This window comes from Ctenopharyngodon idella, chromosome 24, assembly GCF_019924925.1.
Source record: "Ctenopharyngodon idella isolate HZGC_01 chromosome 24, HZGC01, whole genome shotgun sequence".
Lineage (NCBI taxonomy): Eukaryota > Metazoa > Chordata > Actinopteri > Cypriniformes > Xenocyprididae > Ctenopharyngodon > Ctenopharyngodon idella.
Genome location: NC_067243.1, coordinates 12,817,395 through 12,841,816, shown reverse-complemented (window position 1 = coordinate 12,841,816; position 24,422 = coordinate 12,817,395). Strand labels below are relative to the sequence as shown.

The window sequence follows — 24,422 nt, the reverse complement described above, 5'->3', positions numbered from 1 at the left end:
GCTGTGAGTCAAACAGGCCCAGCGAGTTTCGTTCCGATCGGCCTCCGTTAAAAACTTGTCCGAATGCTGCTCAAAATTCATTAGCCAATGGCGGACATGTTTTCTGAGATACATCAGTGTCCTCATAGATAATCATGGCACCTTGGACAAAGACACTGCATGCCAATTTTCAATTCAATCGGACTAACGGTGAAGTAGTTATAGCCATTTTCATGTTTTTCCTGTTATAGCGCCACCAAGTGGCCAGTCGCCACATCCTTTTTCACATGACCACAGAATGAGCTCTTACATAGGTGTGCTGAGATTAATGAAAATATCTCATTCCGTTCACAAGTTATAGCCAGTTTAGTAAAAGTGGCTCCACCCACTTCGAACGTTTTGGCGGCCCTCAGGGACCGTGAATCGAAATTTAAACTTTATTATTGACAATCAGACTCCAGAGAATCTTGCTGCACTTGTTTGGTTCCGATCACGCCAAAAACCTAGGACTAGTTCGCAAAAGTAAGTTTTTAAAAATTGTCTGACTTGAGCCAAGGATTCCAACGATATAAGACACTTGAGCCTCCGCCTAACGGTTTAAGAGTTATGAGCCATTTTGCTGCTGTAGCGCCCCCGTCAGGCCGATCGGGGTGAGCCGACGGTGACGTTGTTGATGGTGTGAGTACTACCAGCCCTCAAAGTTTCAAGTCTCTATGACTTTACGGTTTGGTCTACCCGATCACTTTTAGGGGATAATACTGATCCTTGGAAATTTTAACAATTACAATAGGGTTTCAGCGCTACATGCTTGAACCCCTAATAAAAAAAATAAAATAAAGAAAATAAAGAAAAGCATGCACAGTAAAAGCTTTTCACTAATGGGCTCAAACTTTTGGACCCTGTAGATGTAATTGGGACTCCACTAATTATCAATATTCATGCTTAAATTACACTTAGGTGGCTAAACTCATTTAGTATTCATGTGGTCACAATGGGAGTGAGCTTGAATAATGGTTTTGGTGGACCTTGTACTGTACATTTGAGAAGCCATTAACTACCTTTGACAAAGCCAGAAACTGAACCTTGGGTCAGTTAAAGATATGCAAACATATTCAAACAATTCAAACATAACTGCACTGAAGAATTACATATATGAACTAAAGTGGAATGAATGAAAACATTAAATACTCTTGAAAGGGTTTAAGCTGCAAACGTAAAATAGCAATATATATATATATATATATATATATATATATATGAATGTGCAGAAAGAGAAAGATTCTTGACAGAAACTTGAAGTGGCATCTTTACACCACTTCAAAAGTAATAAATGTCAGCACATTGATTGTGTGCAGTGTGAGTGTGTGTGTGTGACAGAGAAAGATCCGGACCGTTCCTTTCGGTTGGGAAATATTTGCATAGTTAAAGAATATGAAATGGCCAAAGTCCAAAGACCCGCACTCCTCATTTAGTATCACAAACCTCACCAAAGGTTCAACCTTCAGATTTCTATCAATACAGATATTAACTTTGCATAACCAACATTTAATATTTATATAACTGCTCTCTTGCAAAACCTTAATCTACCTTTTACTATAGAATATTTTGGCTAAAAACTAAGGAAGAATGGCACGTATCAACCCCAGATAAGGCAAACCCAGAATTCACTGTGACAAGCTTTTTGATTTCATTCAAATCCTAAAAGTATCAATAAAACATTTTCAATTTAGACCCAAAAACTTACTTTCACTCAATATACTGGACATGTGTCTGAAATTGTGCATATTAACAGCTATTAACTGTGCAGTAATTATGTTTACTACAGTATTGTGTTGTTATCTTAGCAACATGCTAATGTCAAACTCTATTGGAATAAAATAGTCAAGTGACCTGTGCATTTTAAGTTGTCGCCTGATTTCTAATCATTCGAGAAGTTAATGGCTGCTAGTCTTTGGAAGAGAGCTAAACTATTACTTACCTGTCTAAGTTATATTTAAAACAAATGAGTGACCATAAACTTTAAAAACTTCACACGGACTCGGGTTTCGAACAAGATGGAAAAAAATTCCCCAATGACCTGCTCTGCTGGGACAGACACAGACTTCTAAACAGCAGGGTGATGCTGGGAAATCAGGAGCTAACCTATAAATAAGTAAACGCCACTCTGGCTCTGTGCTGTTAATCATGGGAGTTCATACGACACGCACTTCCCTTGGGATTTGATCCTACCACATCTTTCCTCAGTGTTGTTTATGCAATATCTATAGCACAGCCACCAACACAGTCACTTGAATCTCTATGTGATCAGATAAGATCAGCAGTTCCCTGATCAACTTTCCTACTTACACTCACTGTTGTTACGCAACTATCGCACCTGAGCGAATGGCAAAGGCTATCACACCCCTATCCAACAGCCCGGCACGAACCTACACGCATAGACAATTGTGTGCTGTATTTCAACCTATGTATCCCATCAATACATTGTCAGGGTTGCCAGATATGCTGTAATCCTTCCCCCTGGGAGCCTCTGGAAACCAGATACAGAAGAGGAAGATCAAACACTGGGCATAGGATCACATGTCTTTGCTGTTCGTTCGGAGCGTGACGCACACATGGCATACAGGGACAGAGGATTTTCCCATACCCTCCCTCACTCTGGCTCTTTTCAGAGGTGGGACGTCTGGTAATCACAAGATTAGGAAAAGAGCCACACCACAGATCCAGCCAGGTTTGTGAAGATAGTGAGCTGTGATGGGGAAAAAAAAACACTAAAAAATAAAAAAAAAATAAAAATAAAAAAAACTTTCCACTAGAAGCATTGTTAACTTCAAAGAAGGAAAAAAGTAGTAGTTACCCTCTGATAAACTACTTGTACTTGTAGTGTGTGGAACAGTTTACCAATGGAAAAAAGCAGAAGTGGGAAAAGTGGAAAATATAAAGTATATTTTATATACTACAATTTAAATGAACTTAAAGGGTTAGTTCACCCAAAGATGAAAATTCTGTCATTAATTACTCACCCTCATGTCGTTCCACACTCGTAAGACCTTCGTTCATCTTCAGAACACAAATTAAGATATTTTTGATAAAATGCGATGGCTCAGTGAGGCCTCAATTGCTAGCAAGATAATTAACACTTTCAGATGCCCAGAAAGGTACTAAAGACATATTTAAAACAGTTCATGTGACTACAGTGGTTCAACCTTAATGTTATGAAGTGACGAGAATACTTTTTGTGTGCCAAAAAAACAAAATAACGACTTTATTCAACAATATCTAGTGACGGGCGATTTCAAAACACTGCTTCATGGAGATGTACAAATCTTTTGTTTCAAATCAGTAGTTTGGAGTGTGTATCAAACTGCGAAAGTCACGTGATTACAGTAAACGAGGCTTCATTATGAAATTTCAATGGTTCACGTGACTTTGGCAGTTTGATAGACGTCCTGAACCACTGATTCAAAACAAAATATTTGTAAAGCTTCGAAGCTTCATGAAGCAGTGTTTTGAAATCGCCCATCACTAGATATTGTTGAATAAAGTCATTATTTAGTTTTTTTTAGCGCACAAAAAGTATTCTCATCGTTAACTTGAACCATTGTAGTCACATGAACTGTTTTAAATATGTCTTTAGTAGCTTTCTGAGCATCTGAAAGTGTTAACTATCTTGCTGTCAATGTAGGCCTCACTGAGCCATCGGATTTCATCAAAAATATCTTAATTTGTGTTCTGAAGATGAACAAAGGTCTTATGGGTGTGGAACGACATGAGGGTGAGTAATTAATGACAGAATCTTCATTTTTGGGTGAACTAACTCTTTAAATTCCTCCAACATTTAAAGAAATAAATAAAATATTTAATTTAAAATTACTGAACATAATTAATAATAAAATGCTTAAAAGAAAACAAAAAGAAACAAAAAGCAGAATAAAGCAAAAACAAAGTAAAAAATAAAAAGTTTAAAAGGAAGTAAACAAAAAAACAAAAGTAAACATTCAAAACAAGATAAAAGCAAAACAAAGCAAACAAAACCAAGTGAAGCAGTTTAACAAAACAAATTGTATGCGGTTATTGGACACCTCTGAAGCCAAAAGGAAACCTTCAGACTTCAGAGTTTCATTGTGTTTACATTTTATGTGTCACAAAGGCATTTTTTTTTTTTTTATAAAACCAGAAACTTACTGGAAGAAAACCGAGCCTGCATAAAAGTTTCTCTTCGCATGATCCTCTATGAATGTGAAAAAAGAAAAATGTAGTTAGACCACTTTTATGCTTCGAAGTAGCAATTAAGATGTTCCTGGCAAGGATTCAGGAAACTCATTTTGAACCTTGTATTAACTGCATTATTGGTTCACGGGAGGATTAACATTCTCAGAAGGTGATGCTGAAACTAAAGGAAAAACATGTTTGTTAAACACACACACAGACACAAAGTCGACGTGAAGCGGAAGTTGCAAAAGTTTTTTTTTTTTCCCTATTGTGATGTATATCCGAATGAAATGGCTTCTTGAACAAGAAAAAATGTAGGGTGGGACTTGATTTTGTCCATTGGGAATTGATTGGATGGTTGTGGTTTGCTATTGGTCAATCTCATGTGAGTGACAGGTTGCTCCGCCCTCACACCAGTAAACACGTTATCAGAGAAGTCATTGCAAAAGGAAGGGGAAGTTATTTTGATTAAAAATTACGAGAGCACATGAATTTATAAAATGATGTACACAGATAAATTATTTATAATAAATACTGCAATTTTGATTTCATGGTGACTTTAAGAGAACGACCTTTGTGACAACTTTCAAGTCCCAGTCAAGGAAAGTTTCAAGGTCTTCCCTGACATCATTACAAGTGCTACAAAGGACAGTGCAAAAGCACCGGGGAGGTGAATGTTAAAAGTTAAAAGGCCAGATGCTTGTTTTCATAGCTGGTGTGACTCATCTGCTCCGGTGTCAGCTCCTTCCATAGAAGGGGGCAGGTGGAAATGGCAGGACATTGGCCTCTGGGGGCCTGAGGGTTTAAATACAGCCTGCTGACATAACTGACCGGAGATCAACGCTTCTGCTTCATTTTTCCACCACACCTGCAGCTTTTCTGCTTGATCCCAGAGGGTAAAGATGCTGGATGTAAAACGGTGACACAGTCAGGGCCCAAAAAAGCAGGCATAATAACAATTTATTTTTGTGCTCATAAGCTATCTTTGTCATCCCAATTTTTTCCATTGACAAAGTCAACGCAGGTCTGCTCAGTGTAAGCATGGATGAATTTTTCAAGGTGGGAATTCTGATAAATATATTGATGCACCAATAAAATAAAATAAATAATAATAAAAAAAATAAAAAAATAAAATAAAATTTAAATGCAAATTTAGGAAACAACATTATAATGTACAATAAGAAAAATAGATTATTTTGAGATTTGCTTAAGATTATATTATATATTATTAGTATAGATAAATATAAAATTGTTAGTGTTTTTTAACAAATATCTATTACTGGCTGATTATAAATTATATATATATATATACAGTTGCAAGAAAAAGTACGTGAACCACTTGCAGAATTTGTGAAAATGTGCAAAATTGTAACAAAATAAGGGCGATAATACAAAATGCATGTTATTTTTCATTTAGTACTGTCCTGAGTAAGATATTTTACATAAAAGATGTTTACATATAATCCATAAGACAAAAAAATAGCTGAATTTATTAAAATGACCCAAGTATCTTCTGTTGCTTCCAAAGGGCAGTACTAAATGAAAAAAATTGATATTTAAACGAAATAAGAAAAATTTGTACATCTTCATCCTGTTCAAAAGTTTTCACCCCCCGACTCTTAATGCATCGTGTTTCCTTCTGGAGCATCAGTGAATGTTTGAACCTTTTTTAAAAGTTGTGTTTGAGTCCCTCAGTTGTCCTCAGTGTGAAAAGATGGATCTCAAAATCATTCAGTCACTGTTGTAAAGGGTTCAAATATGCAAAAAATCCTTGAAAACTGAAGAATCTGCAGGACCTGGAGGATTTTTCTGAAGAACAGAGCTCAGTTTAACTGCTCAGAACAAACAAGGGACTCATGAACAACCATCACAAAACAAACAAACAGTCGTAGATCATCCAGGTAACCACACACAGTATTAAGAATCAATGGTTCACAAACTTTTGAACTGGGTCATTTTAATAAATTCAGCTATTTTTTTGTCTTGTATTTTTTATTTTATTTTTTTTATTTTTTAATATAATATAATACACTACACAGTATGTACAAGCCCTGACATTATTTCTTACAAAAAATGACTTCCTCGTTGAGATCAAACTAATCCACAGGTATGCCACTCAAAAGTGGTAAAAAAAAAAAAAAAGCCCCTAAAACTTCCATTAAAGTTTCACCTTTCATGGTTCCCTGTGCTTTCATTTAAATCCTTCTCCACTGTAGAGAATCCATACGGTCGCATTAATCACTTTCAATGTGGGGGATTCGGCCCAGATTAAACTATCATTACAACCAACTCGTCCTCAACGAGTACAAAAACCTGCCAAACCAAACCGACGTGGCCACCTGTCAGTTTAATCCGATCCCAAAGGAGAAAGAATGTTAAAACACATTAATTATTGCAGAGCAAATGTTTATAATAGAAGATCAAATGTCTTCACTGCGCCTACACAAAGCAAAGATGTATTAATCTTGAATGTAAATGATTAAGTACCTGCTTTGGGTTTCTTGACAGTCATCATTCTTGCTGTTCTCAGGCTGCACAAATGTTTGAGCTGGTGTTTGCTGAGATCTAGAGCTGCGATTCTTCAGCAGGAGGGAAGTTCCTCGTCCGGATTGACCTCGACTCCTTCTGCGAGCCACTTTACCCACGGGCCCTGACCTCACCCGCCAGACTGAAGAGCTGGAGCTGTGAAGAGTCAGAAATCAGTACTTAAAACTCACTCAGGGACATACTGTGACTCCAAAATGTATGTGGACATATAAGCAGACTTTAAATGTATTTATTTTATTGCATCTGCAAACAAATAATGAGACCATTCCACTTCCTTTTGCTTCTAACTGGATGATTTTTACACTGAAGTAACAGGACACGATACACACACTGATTTACACCTGCAGTCCTGAATGATACACCCTGTTTACTGTAATCACACAAACACACACACACCCTCATAAAATTACACTTACTGCATCACAAAACACAGCATAGCTACACTAGTGATCATCACGACTGCGTAACAGATGACTAGACAAAGTTCAACACATTAGTATGGAAATTGCTATTGACTAACAATTAGTACAGACTACATTCACTGAACATTACTGTTTAAATAAAGCAGATGTTTGTATGTATTTTTTCTGTAAATAATCATTAAAGGGTTAGTTCACCCAAAAATTTAAATTCTGTCATTAATTACTTTTTTTTTTATTTTGTGTCGTTCCACACCCATAAGACCTTCGTTCATCTTCAGAACACAAATTAAGATATTTTTGATAAAATCCGATGGCTCAGTAAGGCCTCCATTGACAGCAAGATAATTAACACTTTCAGATGCCCGGAAAGCTACTAAAGACATATTTAAAACAATTCATGTGACTACAGTGGTTCAATCTCAATGTTATGAAGCGACGAGAATACTTTTTGTGCGCCAAAAAAAACAAAATAACGACTTTATTCAACAATATCTAGTGATGGGCAATTTCAAAACACTGCTTCATGAAGATTCAAAGATTTATGAATCTTTTGTTTCAAATCAGTGGTTCGGAGCGTGTATCAAACTGCTAAAGTCACGCCCCCCAGTGGTGAACCATTGAAATTTTGAAACACTTGTGACGTAACGAAGCCTCTTTACTGAAATCATGTGACTTTGGCGGTTTGATACACTGATTCAAAAACAAAAGATTCGTAAAGCTTCGAAGCTTCATGAAGCAGTGTTTTGAAATCGCCCATCACTAAATATTATTGAATAAAGTCGTTATTTTGTTGTTGTTTTTTGTTGCACAAAAAGTATTCTCGGCGCTTCATAACATTAAGGTAGAACCACTGTAGTCACATGAACTGTTTTAAATATTACTTAAGTACCTTTCTGGGCATTTGAAAGTGTTAATTATCTTGCTGGCAATGCAGGCCTCACTGAGCCATCGAATTTTATCAAAAATATCTTAATTTGTGTTCTGAAGATGAACGAAGGTCTTATGGGTGTGGAACGACATGAGGGTGAGTAATTAATGACATTATTTTCATCTTTGGGTGAACTAATCCTTTAATTCAAGATATTTTAGCTGAAAACAAGTCTAAATACCTTATGCAATTTGCTTCTTAATTAAATGTATCTTGTTATAAGATTACAATGCTTTTTTATAACTAGCATTTGCTACCTAATTTGATGCAAAATACTGTGTTAGAGTATCTTTTGTACAAAGCTTTGAGTTTTTCAACATCATTTCTAATACCATATTTATGCAAATCTGGATTTTCTAACTACTCTAAAACTTCCATGACTTGTCAATGAATATCTGTATTTCAACACAGCCTGTGCTCCAGGCATTTAGGCCTGGTTTTCTGGGATCAGGGTGAAGTGATGAAAACCTGAGCTGGGTGTTTGGACACACACAGAGAAACAGCCCCATTATTTCCTCATCATGTCAAATTAGAAAATCCATTCGCTGACCCTCAGCGACCCCATTCGGTCTCAAGGATCATTCTACTGACACTAATGCAGGAGCTGCTGGGAATGACAGGTATACTATTGTAGGCATGTTTATCAAACCTTTTTTCAGGGGAAAGGTTTGCAATATAGAAAAACAACCAGGGTGTTCAAATGCTGAATTTTACAATTATTTCAAACTTTGTGGAACAATGGGACACTACATTGGATGCAGCCACCTCGAAATATGGATTCAACCATTTTAAATCGAAATATATACATAGTTCTGTCATGAAACTCTAGATGGAGCAGGCTGATGATAATTACAGCATTAACTACTTGGCACAAGCTGATTGGTTTATGTCACTTCTGCAGCCAATGAGCCTGTTGCTCACACATTTAAATGGCTAGTTAGCATTCACTTTAGCAGTTTGCAGTGCGCTTCAGAGTTCCTCTAAAACCCTCCACCTTCGCCAGCTCCACCTGTATAGATCTGCTAGGGTTATTGATATATGCTATTTGTGCAGCAGCATTATGCCTTACTCGCAGCAGCGTATCAGTGTATGTATTGGCAGTAGCAAATTCCTGTACTTGCTCTGCAGCAGCAATAATCTACAACAACATCAATAATCTACAGCAGCAGCGAAGCAGATCTATTCCGCCAAGACCAAATACATTAACATTGTCATATCCATTACTATGCTAAAAATCTTCAGAGAGTTGTCATGATTGAACTAAAGCAACAAATTATGAAACACACCATCCACCTTTAAGTGTGCCCTATATCAAGGCATCTTAGCAATGTTCTGTATGAACCCAAGCCCTCATAATAAAACGGAGTGACGTGCACATGAACTTGAATTTCCTGCACAAAGATAATCAGATACACTCACATGCAAACAGGTGAGTTAGACACGCAAAACTACTTCAACTAGCCAGAAGCATTTTCTCATACAGTTAAAGCTCCAGAACAAGATTCATTCTTGCTCAGACAAAAGTGCAAAGCCATAAATGTCACTCTATGATGATGAAGAAAATAACAAAAATGCAAGGACCTGATTGGTGACATTCACTTTACTTTAACTACCTGAATAGTGTTAAAGAGATTCACCGATAAATAAAAATTCTTTTATGATTTATTCATTTACTTCCTCATCTCGTTCCAAACCTGTATGACTTTATTTCTTCTGTGCAATATAAAGATATTTTGAAGAATGTGCTGGCTGTTTTTTTCCATGCAATTACAATTAATGAGGACTAAAGCTTTCAAGCTTCAAAAAGGATGCAAAAACTGGGTATAGCTAATTCTCCTAGAAACCTGCTATAAACTGGGATGGATTTCAGGATTTTATCAGGATTCGTTTTTATTGAATAATGTCTGTTCATTAAATGGATAAAGGAAATGCTTTATAAAATTGTAATGTTTCATTTAAAAATTATTTATTTCTAAACATGCATTAAATAAAATTATTAAAATTAAAATAAGAATAAGAATATTTATTTATCATTTAAAAAAAAAAGTGATTTATGAGCTTACAATTTTATGTTTTAATAAATACATTGGTAATGATTTCTTCATTTTGTATTTAAGTGGCATATCCATATTCATTGTAATTCCATCGAAAAAGTATTTTTGTGTTGCAAAGATAAAAGAAAGTTAGGGGTTTTGTAACAATTTGAGCATGAGTAAATGACCAGATTTTCATTTTTGGAAGTATCCCATTAATCTTCAAGTGTGTTATATTTAACAGTTCTGAGGCAGAAGAATTGTAGTCAATAAAAACGTACCAATTAACAAAATCTTTTTAAAGACAAAAGGGGACAGATTTTTGACTCTCTGTCCATCTGTCTAGCATCTTGTCTCCATTTCTTTCACACACCTGTCTTCAGTAGCACCTCCATCTGAATCTTGAGAAGGGAGTCGCTCCTTCTTGACCCCACCCAGAGTGGAATTCTGGGAACGTCGTCTACTACTACTCCTCCTGGTTCGAACCTGAATCACATAATTCTTAGACTGAATATGTATATAGGATAAATGTATCGCATAGCAAAAAAAAAGTAAGGTGTCAAAAATCTTTTTTTCAGAAATCTGATACAGACAGTGGAGTTGCTGCTACCACATTGTCATTTTCGATTTCAAATGATGCAGAAGCTGTGTTTAAGGACAAAAAAATGTGGTTTATTTTTATATAAAGGTGGTCATAAAAATAAAAGCAGGTGCACCTGTGCCTGATTGAAAGAGGTAGAGATTCTTGCTTTGGGGAGGCGGCCGAGGGCAGGGCTCTTCTTGGCAGGAGAAGATTTGGCAGCTGCACTGTACTTGCCTGATTCCAAAAGGTAATGCTGAGCCACTTTCAGCAGTCGTGTAAAAACATTCTTAGCGCTGGAGCCTGAAGCTTCTGGGGATTACAAAAAAAAAAAAAAAAAAATCTTAAAGTTTTAAGAATCACAGATCATGAGAGACTTGTTACGCAAAAGTGCAGTATGTGTTTATACGATAGAGTTCTCTTTCACGCTTGAACGAACAAAAACACAAAATTATGACAAAATTCCTGTTTTGTTGAGTATCCTCAAACATGAGTCTTAAATGAGTGCTAAATGAACAGAGTTGTGAGAAAACAGGGTGTGTCATACTATCTGCGTCATGTGCATCAGGTCTTAAAGTGACAGCAGCCTAATAAACCTGCTGCTGTCATTAATGTTAATCAAAAAACAAAACACAGAGAAAAAAAAAAAAAAAAAAAAAAAAAAATCACTCACTGCTCTTGAATGAATCACTTTTGTAGCTTTAATAAGGATTAATCTATATTTAATTTATAATTTATGGAGTGAAGACTGTGCAGTGTTTCATTATTCAATTTCTGTAAACCTACCTAAAAATCTTAAAGCGCCGTTTACAAACTTACATGGGTCAAAAACAATGAAAATAATAACTTTTTTGTGCATTTTAGCAGGGCAGGTAAAAAGCTGTACTGGCCCACCTGGGCCACTAGAAAAAAACCCACATGGAAGTGCAGTATATGTTAAATATGCATGTATATATAGGCACGCTTGTGATTCTGATCTGCAAGCGGAGTGATACAAACGGTTAAGCAGTTCCAGTGCTGATATTGGGGGAATATCGCACGACTCTGAGCCAATCAAATTTGAGAACCATATATATACACATATATATATATATATATATATATATATATATATATATATATATATATACACACATATATATACACACACACTGCAAAAATAACTATATTTAATATATTTATACTTTCTCTGGAAAATGTGAGTGGGTGCTTGTCTTGTAGCATGCACTTTATAGTTGTCTTTGCACATTAAACTGGAATTAAAAAGTATTTTAAAACCACTTTTAAATGTAACCACTTTTGTAAATACATTTAAAAAGTAGTACCAACGGGTCAATGGGTGAACTTCTGCAAGTTGCGGTATATTTCTAGGTACAAACAAACATCACACCACAAACGCGCCCACAGCACAAAAGTGAATGTTATCAGACTCTATCACATTTACACAGGTGCTGCCGGCCTGCTCTAGCTAATGCAGGCTGTGTGCTGGAGAACAGATATCGATGTCAGCCACATATGCCACTAGGGATTCTGCCTGTCCCCTGTAATCTCATCAACAGAACAAGGAAATGTGGGCTGTATTGTATTTCAAAGCGTCTGTTTTGGTGGTTTTGAATCGGGTAGGTGACAGGGTACAGTTGGTTGATACGTTCTGTACTCGAGTGTAATTCGCTTGACATTGAAAGCGTGAATCGTGACCTGAAGTACAGTGTGTCAAAGGTTTTAGCCTATTGTCTTGATTTTATTTTTTCTGGGCTTTCTGCCAATAGTATTAACTCGTGCTATGTGATTGGATCCAAGGGGCGTTATAAATTCATGGATGATACGGCAGGGTTCCATCTCAAGGTTCTGGCGCATTTTCGTTATGACACTGTATCTCTCGTAGCAATGACCCATTAGATTAACAGCGTGATGGTCCAGACCTGCCTAAATTACTCATAAATAATCTCTATGAACTGGCTCACCTTTCTTGGAAGTGTTCTTGGCATCTTCTTGTGAAGGTTTTACATCTTGTTGTCCATCGCTGAGAGAACTCGTACACCCTTTTGCGCTTTCTTTTTTCACTTTCTCTGCAAAGACATATGTGAAACAGAAATTTTTATATGTAACATGTATTTGAAACATCTGGTAGGCCAAAAATAAAATTAAATAAAATAAAATAAAATAAAATAAAATAAAATAAAATAAGATAAAATAAAATAAATTAAAATAAAATAATAAAATAAAAAGTTATATAAATAAAATATAACATAGTAAAAAAAATATAGCAAATAAAAATAAATAACAGTAGTAAATAAAAATAGTTATATAAAATAAATAAAATACAAAATAAATAGTTATATAAATAAAATAAATTTCTTGTAGTGCCTTTGTCTTAAGTGTTGTGAAGAAAGCATTTTTTTTTTTCGTATGTAAGCTTTTCTATCCCACTAAAAGACACAAGCAAAGCAAAAAAATACAGCAGACACCCGCCAACTCATCGCAAATTATATAGTAGTAAATGTTTGTGTCGCAGTTTTAACTATACAAAAAGTCTAAAGATACATTTGAAGCACTTCGCAACTACAATTAAACCTTAATCCTGAGCTTTGGAGAGAGCCGTAATTTCACAATCAATCTCAATCAGCGGCAGTTTAAACACTTTAGTTTGCAGTGGATCTCATAAAGACAAGTTCTGACATGTTCAGGAGCATAATGAGAAAACACTGGAAGGTACCAGAGCTCACCCTGCCTCCCTAAAGCACCTGAGGGACTATAGGGACACATGAAAGTCTTTTCATTTACTCATTTGCATTAATTTTCTGGTGGATTTTTAAATGATGTACAGCAAAAACATGTCAGAGAGGAGCTATTGAAACAATTCCAAAGGCTTTAGGCTAAATTCTTGGGGTTTCCCTTGTAGAGATTCATAGGTATAATTTTGTAGGGGATGAAAGTTAATGGACCATGTCACCTCGGTCAACCCACTGGCATCGGTTTCAAAGAGCAGGAGCCAAACAGATTAGCAGATTATGCAAAATAAAGGTTTATCCTGTGGCTCTAATGCAATAATGACAGGGATATTCTGAGACAATGATGGGTAATCCCATCATTTTTGTGCCGTTTGATAGAAAGAATGCGCATTGTATTTTCTTCTACAATTGGCGTCACCAATTGTGGAGTGTGAATGCAGATGAGAACAAATACAAATAAATGCTAAATATCCGATAACAACAAAAGGGTTCAAGAAAGAGTTTCCATTTGAGAACAATAAAAGAGAAAGTTGGCAGAAGGCTAGGATAAAGTCTTATTAACAGCTAGATTTGTTAAACTCGTCTATGCTTGCACACTTCCTCCAGCCCTCTCTCTCTCTTACGGACACATACGGACTTTGAAGAACAAAACGCCCAGCTTTAAGTGATGCTGAAAAGCAGCTTTCCTCTCGAATCTCAACTGATAACCAGGCGGCTATTGTACTCTATCAGATGCGGAAAAAGGCCACCTTTCTGGGTTAAAAAGGTTGTGCAAACATGATAGCTGACGCATTAGTGTCGTCGATACACATGTTTGTTGTGTATGTGTGTGCTGCCATTGTATTATGAGAAGACATTTTAAAAGCAGCGTATACAGACAACATCAGTTCAGTTTACGCTATTTATGCAGCAGCAGCATATCTTACATATGTGGTTAAAGGGGTGGTTAATTATGATTTATTTTTTAAACTTTAGTTAGTATGTAATGTTGCTGTTAGAGCATAAACAACATCTGCAAAGTTGCGACGCTCAAAGTTCAAAGCAAAGGGAGATATTTTCTTTTATAGAATTTGCTATGTAAGGACTACAACAAACGCCTGGTAGGGACTACAACATGCTTCTTCCTGGGTTAGTGACATCACTATCCCTAAAATTTACATAAACCCTGCCCCCGAAAACACGCAACAAAGGCCATGTTGGGCTGCTTTAGAGAGGAGAAAGAGTTGTTGTAGTAGAGTGTTGTCATTTTACGCCAGACTGCTTCACAAATGAGGGTCAATTCAACGCTGGATTTGTCGGCACATGCTAGTCAATGAGTTGAATCAACTCCACAGCAACTACATAAATTTATTCACTAACCATTCAGAAATGTTCAGATGCATTTTAAAAGTTGTAACTTCTTCCTGAGTCTCTCCATCAGTGTCTGACTCCGGTTTGAACAATGTAAGGCTGAACAGCGTTACTGACAATCGCCATTTTTGGCTGCGTGAGATTCTCCAGCTTTGTTGTTGTTGAGCAACCGCCCTCTGTTAAAGCTCCGCCCTCTTCTGGAAAGGGGCCCGGGAGCAGCAGCTCGTTTGCATTTAAAGGGACACATACAAAAATGGCGTGTTTTTGCTCACCCTCAAATAGGGGCAAATTTGACAAGCGATAATAAATTATCTGTGTTATTTTGAGCTGAAACTTCAGACACATTCTGGGGACACCAGAGACTTATATTACATCTTGTGAAAAGGGGCATTATAGGTCCCCTTTAAGGATAAATTGAACAAAATGCAGTTAAGTCTTAATATCTTATGCATTATGCATTTTGATTTGACAAAAAAAATGTATAATATATAATAAAATATATAATTTTATTTCTATTATAATGTTATCTAATACAAGATTTTAGATACCGTGGGGGAAAAACGGGTAATATTCCATGTCATCAATCAGAAGTACAAAGAAAATCTGCAAAATAAATATACATCAGAAAAAAAGAAAAAACTGCCAATCCACAAATTTCTCCCAATTACTCAAATTAAAGACCCCCGAGGGAGATGCAGAATAAAAAGAGCACATTATCTAACAAAGAGAACAAGTCTTTTGATTTGAATTTGTAAAAAATTGTGACGTTCTGAATTTCAAGAGCCTTATGCAACAAATTACATCATTCGCATTGGTTGTGGATCCACCAGATGAGCTCTGCTACCGTCACAATCTGCTTGTGCATGTCATGTTTGGTTCAGTGTGCCAATCAGTGCAGGGGTTCAGGTCAGCATGGATCAGCAGTGGCAGCATATTCCTGCTCTGAAACTGATATCTGCCACTTCCTCTGACGCACAAACAGCAACAATGTTGGCCTGGCAACCGGTAACTATGGCGTCTGTGCACAGGAACTCTGCAAGACCAAGATTAAACCTGAAGTTTCCTTCTGGAAGCCAGCCCCTGCTTCATAAAGACCGGATCTCTTTTAATGCACAAGTATTCAAAGAGAATGAACTAAATAAAAGTATAAAAATAGTATAGTATAGTAAAGTGGGGTTTAAAACGGATTCCACTTGTGAAAATACTTTTTTGGGGGGGCATTTTTGCATTGTATGTTATGACTTTACTTATATTAAAAATACTAAAACTTGTTTTTACTTGCAGGTTTACATTTCTTTTTTTCCACAATATTTTTGTTCCTTTTATATTTTTCTTCAGTGTAGTCTCCATTTAAACCCTCTATATAATCACTAAAAACTAATTAAATTAAATTAAATTAAATTATATTAAATTAAAAACTCTCACCTGTAATGTTACTGAATAGGGAACACATTACCTTAAGCTTATATTACATAAGGCAAAAAACAATAAAAATCAACAAAAATAGAACATTTTGACCTAAAAGCAATCTTTAGAAATTACATAAATATGAATACAAAATAATAACTGAAAAATAAATAAATTAATAAATAAATGCAAAATTAAATGCATAAAGTAAATAAAGTGGGTCTATATTTCCACAAGGATCATAATCATGCTTAAAGGGTTAGTCCATACAAAAATGAAAATAATGTCATTAATTATGACATAATGACATTTATAATAATACATTATATTAATGACATTCCATAATGACATTATTAATAATGACATTTCCTCTCTCAAGATCCATTAATGTACTAAAAACATATTTAAATCAGTTCATGTGAGTTCAGTGGTTCAATATTAATATTATAAAACGACGAGAATATTTTTGGTGCGCCAAAAAAACAAAATAACGACTTATATAGTGATGGCCGATTTTAAAACACTGCTTCATGAAGCTTCGGAGCGTTATGAATCTTTTGTGTCGAATCAGCGGTTCGGAGCGCCAAAGTCACGTGATTTCAGCAGTTTGGCAGTTTGACACGCGATCCGAATCATGATTCGACACAAAAGATTCATAACGCTCTGAAGCTTCCTGAAGCAGTGTTTTGAAATCGGCCATCACTATATAAGTCGTTATTTTGTTTTTTTTGGTGCACCAAAAATATTCTCGTCGCTTTATAATATTAATATTGAACCACTGAACTTACATGAACTGATTTAAATATGTTTTTAGTACCTTTATGAATCTTGAGAGAGGAAATGTCATTGCTGTGAATGCAGGCCTCACTGACCCATCGGATTTCAACAAAAATATCTTAATTTGTGTTCTGAAGATTAACTAAGGTCTTACGGGTGTGGAACAACATGAGGGTGAGTAATTAATGACATTATTTTCATTTTTGGGTGAACTAACCCTTTAAATCACGCTCATGGAAGCAGTGCGAACATGCAGGATGTCTTATCAGTGTCCAAGATCCAACTTCAAAGCTTCCTGTTCCCATAAATTCCCATTAAAACTCCCATAACTCACAATCATTACACCTGGAGGGAGGTGACTCCAAGTTCTCATGCACCAGAAAAAGTTTAATAAGAAAAAGTTGAATTTTTTCCCTTTACCTTTATACCTTGAGGACCAGAGTTTCTTTGACGGATTTCCTGTAAACCTTCAAGCAAACAACACACATCTAAACAAGTTCAAACAAAACGCCAAAGAATCAGTTTTTAATTCGGCTGTTTCTCCAAGTTATTTGGTGTAACATTATGTGTGTAGTTTGCACATGCCAAAATATTGCGCCGCAGGAAAACAGATAACATGGAGCCTAACAATGACAATGGTAAAAGTCCTGAGATGGAGCCAAGGAACACAATACGGTAGCTTATGTATGCGAATACAAAGGAAATGGGCTGACTTTTGAACTTGTAGCCAAACAATCAATCACAATAAAAAAAACAGTCAAGTAAAGAGACCACCACTTAGAAGACTTAACATTAAAAGACCTGCACCTCCGCAAAGTAAAGGTAACATGCTGGTGATTTAACTTCTGTAATGTCCTGCTCTCCCTTTGATGAGATTTATGGTACAGCTGTGGGACATGTGATTACAGGAAGTCATTAACTAAGATGGGAGACTCATGACACCGAAAATAAGTTTCATTCATGTACAATACATGCTTACTTTAAAGGATAGTTCACCCAAAACAACAATTCTGTCATCAGTTACTTACCCTCATGTCATTCCCACCCTGTATGACTTTCTTTTTTCTGTGGCACACAACAGAAGATATTTTTTGGGGAAGTCGATACAATGAAAGTCAATGAGGTCCAATCAATGTTGTTTTGGATGCCACTGACTTTCGTTGAACAAAACAGCTGAAACATTTATCAAAATTCATCACTATTCCTTTAAAAGACGGACTGTAAAATTATCCACTTCCTTCAGGCTTTAGATTTGATTGTGGCTAATTGACAGGAAAATATTTACTGGTAAACCATCTGTTTCTGACAGAGATGTCATCATGTGTGCTGCTGACGCAATTCAGACCGACCTTTAAGGATATTAAAGAGATTTAAGCGGAAATGAGGAAGTTTGGCAGACAGTAAAACACAAAACCGAAGCATCTTCACACTGATTAACCGTGCTCCTTCTGTTTGGACAAATCCTGGGCTATATTCCAATATTAGGGAGAAACATTACGGCATGAATGATTAAGAAATATTTCAAATTCTGCACTATTTCTAGGTCACCAATCACATCTTTTATATAAATAAAAAGTATTTTGTTACTATTTTTTTACTACTTTAAATAAATAAACAACTTATAAATGTAAATAAATAATAAGTAAATAAATTGCATAATATAAATATATTTTTTACACAAAATGCCTAAATTTTTTCATAAAAACAATAAAGTAAAATTACCAAACAGCAACAAGTGCCACGCAACAATCATATGCCCTATTAAAACTGACATATTTTATATGTAAATAAATAAAATGTATAATATAAATGTATTATATATATATATATATATATATATATATATATATGTGTGTGTGTGTGTGTGTGTAAATAATGAGTCAATGATGTGACGGGTCATTGACAGGCCTTAATAATAATAAAAAACAAAGATATGACATCTTACATACTTTGGATGTCATATCTTTGTTCATATCATGTCATATCTTTGTCATTTCATATTATTTACATATATGTAAATAATGGGTCAATGACGTGACGGGTCATTTTTTTGTCCAAAGGCCTTAATGATAATAAAAAACAAAGATATGACATCCAATTATGTAAGGTAGTACAACTAGATCTCTTTTATTGAATCCAAAAGGTTTTTATTATATTTTGCTACATATAAAGGTATTTTAAAGATTCTGAAGTGTCAAAAGGTCATTCGGTTTAACCGTCCAAAGACCAATACAGCCAGTTCATTTGTGATTAAAATATCTTAAAATGTAATAAATGTATATATTTTTTTATTCTGGCATGATTTTATAACATCATATATCAACATAGTGCAAAATGGTATTAAAATTATGTGTAGAAGTCGTTGCTTTGTTATGAGAAAGAATGTCCGGAAAAATGCATTTCACTGATGTCATTCGGATTAACCGATATAAAGGGAACATTTTGGATCCAGTCATGCGGTCAATATCATGTGACAGGATGTGACATCATTCAGACACCTGCAAAGGACCACATGGTCGTGAAGCAAAGTAACTAACTCTCTTTAAACTATTTAAAAAATTACTGTTTTCACTTGCTCATAAACTCCCCGAAACATCAGGTCATTCGGTACAACCGCTATAAAACATGGAAAATGTTGTAATATTTTAAAAACTTGTACTAAATATAAAATGTTTGATTGTCCTTTTGCTAGCTAGCTAGCTAGATATCAGCCTGTTAACAATGTTTGAAAATACCGTCATTCGGTATAACCAAAAGTGTCATTCGGTAAAACCAAAATTTTGGTTAAACCGAATGACTTTTTTGGTGACAAATTTTGTCCATCTTGTAAAAAATGACAAAAGCAGTGTTAATTGATTATAAAAACCACAATCTCATTGTTAACACTTAATAAAACTTCAAAATTAATTATATCTTCATTATGTTTCTTTTACACTTTTAAAAACCTTATTCGTCAATGACCCATATAGTTACCAAAATAGCAGCAAGTGCCATGCAACAACCACATGCAGTCTTTAATTAGCTTTACATGGTTTCCCACATGTCTTCACTCTCAAAGCATGTCTTTCCAGGGGCAGGTAAGAAGGTCACGAAGGGGAATAAAGGAGGAGTTGTGGAGGGAGGCCTACCACTGCATTGTGCTTTCCAGCCATCAATCAGTCCTGAATCATCTTTGAAAGATAGTCATCTATCAAAGCCTTAGGAATATCAATCACTGCAGGGTCAAAATGCAAAGGCGAGACATAGAAGAACCACTTGATACTGGTCTTTCATTCTCACCATGGCGTTCATGGACGTCACTCCAGCCATGAGTACAATGCATTTGCTGCATCTGTTCTAGCCTTTCAGAAGGAACTGAGTGTTAATACTCACTCATTTCCTTCAGAAAAAAAATCAACTCTAAATTTAAAGTAAGTAATGATGATAAAACTCTGCAACATACTATTAATAGAAAAGTTGATATAAAATAAAAAAAAAATGCACTGAACTCAATCGATCAGTTTCTAAATATATGCGCACAGTCCGCTCTTTTAATCCACGTGGAGTGATAGATCATTTACGAGTTGATTTGAACGCATCAATTAGGAAAGAGTGGGAGGAACTTACTGACCTGCTGACACTGAGCTTAAACTCCACCACATTCCCTCAATCAGGACTCAACTTTTAAATGGGCCTTTAAGCCTGATCGCAGGTCAGGGGCCAAACTCTCAACTGGACTTTAGGAACATGAAGAAAAGTGTGCTGGAGATGATTATATATTTCTAGCATTTCTATAGTGAAAGTCTGGATTTTACCCATTTTGCTTGTGTTCATGATAGGGCTGTCATTTGATTAATTAAATTTTTTTAAAGAAATTCAATTTAGGATACTCTGACTGTAAATAATTACAAACAATCACATATCAAAAGCTGTCTGTAGATACTGGACACAGTTACAAAAGACTAGAGCATCTTTAAATCAGTGCACTCTGAGTGGAACAAGCCCTTGTTAGTTTTAATGGGAGGGTATAAAAATATCCCAATGGATATGAGTCACAGTAGCATAAACCTACTGAAGTCCAGCATAGCGTGTCTGTTAATTCCTTTGCGGTTTGGCTTTTCCCTTCACTTTAAATTACTAGGTTGTTATGCATTTCACTTTCAAGTTGCGTCCCAGATTCACTCAAGTCCTTTTCTTAAATAAAATTGCCGAAGAGCTCTTATATATATTGCAAATCCAGACGGAAACAGCCAAAGACAGGATTTAGCTTTCAACATTGAGAGAAAAAAAAAAAAAAAGTTTTCCTGCAGAGACAGCTCTATGCAAGATATTTGTAGGGTAATTTACCCAAAATGTCACTATAAAAACATTGCTGTTTGCCCAACAACAACAACAACGACTCAACCAATGGCGTGAGCTGGGTGCGGGACTTTCCGTTTGTTCAACCAATGGGAGATGAACCTGCTTAAAACATCCATTAGTGATGCAAGCAAACATATGCTAGAAATGGTATGATACGGGACCGTTTACTGAAATCACCTATCAATTCCTTAGCAACCATCCAAAACATTCTATCAACCACTTGGCAACGCTCTAACAACCACCCAGAAAACCCTATTCACTGCTTAGAAATTCATGAGAATACTCTAGCAACACCCTAGTAACCACCCAGAAAATCCTTGCAACCACTTAGCAACGACCTAGCAACCACCAATAAAACCCTAACAACTGCCAAGAAATGTAATAGAAATCCATTAAAATGCTGAGCCAACACTTACAGTAGCAACACCCTAAAAACCACCCAGAAAATCCTTGCAACTACCTAGCAACGCCCTAGCAACCACCAATAAAACCCTAACAACTGCCAAGAAATGTAATAGAAATCCATTAAAATGTTAAGCCAACACTTACAGTAGCAACACCCTAAAAACCACCCAGAAAATCCTTGCAACTACCTAGCAATGCCCTAGCAACTACCAATAAAACCCTAACAACTGCCAAGAAATGTCACAGAAATTCATATAAATGCTGAGCCAACACCTAAAGTAGCCACACCCTAGAAACGACCCAGAAAACCCTGACAACCACTTGACAACCACCCTGAAACCCCAAGCAAAAGGAAAATTCAATCTGAAAATCTAAACTGATCACTTAATGATTATTTCAATTTAGACTTTGTTTTAAACAACTAAACAGATACTAAATATTATCATTTTACAGTATATCAAGAGATTACAGTTGTTACATTTAGGCTCCATAAGACACATAACATATAGGCTTTTAAAATATTGGATCTTTTTTTTTTTTTTAAATATTGCACAATCCTATAAATGGTAAAACAGACTTTTGGAAAAACAAACACATTTAGGTTTTACTGCATGACATAAAAAAAAACACCTTTAAGAAAAATTAATATAAGATATTAATATATTTTAAGAAAAATTAATATCCTCCAGTTCATAAAAGACTGAATCTGTCCATCACATGGAAACCACCTTCAATCACAAGTGCACAACCTCAAGATAAACCTCTAACCCTCAGCGAATAGAAGTTCAGGAGACACATGACATGGTTCAAACTGGATGATGGGTGGCCTGATACTGAAGGTCCAGGAAAGCTTTCTGTCATTAGTGGATTTATAACCAACATAAGGCTTTACTCAAGAGGGTCGGAAGAATTTCACCTTTCTGACCTGGCTAAGCCCAGGCCTAAGCCACACAGCCCAATTTTGACTAGATGCAATGAAGCCATCTCTTCACGCTCATCAACTGTGTGCCGCCCAGAATGAGAAGGCTTGTGTTGGTCATTGTCTGTTTCACATCTTCTGAACAAGCGCTGGGCGGTTATTTGATTAAGCCGGTCCAGCGGGAGCACTCAGGTTACAGAAAATATTAGCCTTCAGCAGAACACGCTCAGGGACAGAACAGTCAAATGCAATGAAGGGCTGACTTAATCATCTCATTTTACAGGATTAGAGGCGAAATGGCTGACTATTGTGTTTGCCCAGGCACAGGGCCCTGCTCAAGGTGACCAGAGAAGCAGATTCACGGCTAAAACACAACATAAACGGTTTTGATCGCCGCTTTATAAGGCTTTTCAGTCAGCACTCTACCATCCCAAAGGCCAGAGTCATCGTCAGGGGGTGCTCAAAAAGGTATTGAAAACACTTATTGGTGTTGCAAATTGTTCCAGGCCCCACAAGTCTGAATTTATTTGTGATTATAAAAAGATACAAGACAGTGTATCACAAAATAATGTCAAGAAAATATGTCTGCTTGACTTGTGTAGTCTGTTTCACAAATAAATGATTCTTATGAACTGGTTCTTTAAATGATCAAAAAGACTCTTAAGTTACCGTACTGAACCAGTCAGGATGAATTGTTCACTGAAAGAACTGTTTTGAGTGCTTAAAGGGTTGGTTCACCCAAAAATGAAAATTCTGTCATTAATTACTCACCCTCATGTCGTTCCAAACCTGTAAGACCTTCGTTCATCTTCGGAACACAAATTAAGATAATTTTGATGAAATCCATGGGCTTTCTGGCCTCCGATAGTCTGCAACGCAATTACCACTTTCAAGGCCCAGAAAAGTAGTAAAAACATCATTAAAATAGTCCATGTGACTACAGTGGTTCAACCTTAATGTTAGGAAGCAACAAGAATAATTCTAAAAAACTAAATAATTGATTTTATTCAACAATTTGACAGGGAAGAGAAGAAATTGTTGAATAAAATCGTTGTTTTTTCATAACATTAAGGTTGAACCATTGTAGTCACATGGACTATTTTAACGATGTCTTTACTTCCTTTTTGGGCCTTGAAAGTGGTAATTGCGTTACAGTCTATCAGAGTCCAGAAAGCTCTCGGATTTCATCAAAAATATCTTAATTTGTGTTCCGAAGATGAATGAAGGTCTTACGGGTGTAGAACGACATGAGGGTGACTAATTTTCATTTTTGGATGAACTAACCCTTTAAGGTCTGTGAAATATAAATCAACATTACTGACTGCCTAATATGATGAATGTATAGTTAAAGATATATGCATGACCATTCAAAGGTTTGGGATAAGTAAGATTACATATATAATTTAACATTTTGGGTTCATTGCACCTGTAGAAAGCAGCTGAGTCACTGCACCACAGACGGCAGGGAAAAACAGCGCTGAGATAGCAGCACACCTCAGGATTCTGCCAACACACTCACAAGCAAAATACAATCCTGCTCTCAAGGCAACAAACACCTTTCGGTACTGCACACCCCCATGAGAGCCTATACAGCAATCACCAGTGATTTCTATGCAATAGAAATGACAAATTAATCTGTTCTTGTAAGCTATAACGCATGACTTCCAGACTTAAAGGGATAGTTCACCCAAAAATGAAAATTCTGTCATCATTTACTCACCCTCAGGTTGTTCCAAACCTTTATGAATTTCTTCTGCTGAACACATAAGAAGATAATTTGAAGAATGTCAGTA

At 35.9% G+C, this 24,422-nt stretch overlaps 1 protein-coding gene across 1 annotated transcript in view; it reads right to left on the bottom strand.

Annotated features, from left to right (window-relative positions):
• si:ch211-266k8.4 (TBC1 domain family member 9) overlaps positions 1 to 24,422 on the bottom strand; it is a 43,349-nt gene that overhangs the window by 3,025 nt on the left and 15,902 nt on the right. Inside the window, exons 11-14 of the mRNA XM_051884883.1 lie at positions 12,663 to 12,767; positions 10,835 to 11,010; positions 10,492 to 10,604; positions 6,676 to 6,870 (exon numbers count right to left, since the gene is read on the bottom strand). Of these exons, the coding sequence (XP_051740843.1) occupies positions 6,676 to 6,870; positions 10,492 to 10,604; positions 10,835 to 11,010; positions 12,663 to 12,767 (589 nt within the window). The remainder of the gene's footprint in view (positions 1 to 6,675; positions 6,871 to 10,491; positions 10,605 to 10,834; positions 11,011 to 12,662; positions 12,768 to 24,422) is intronic.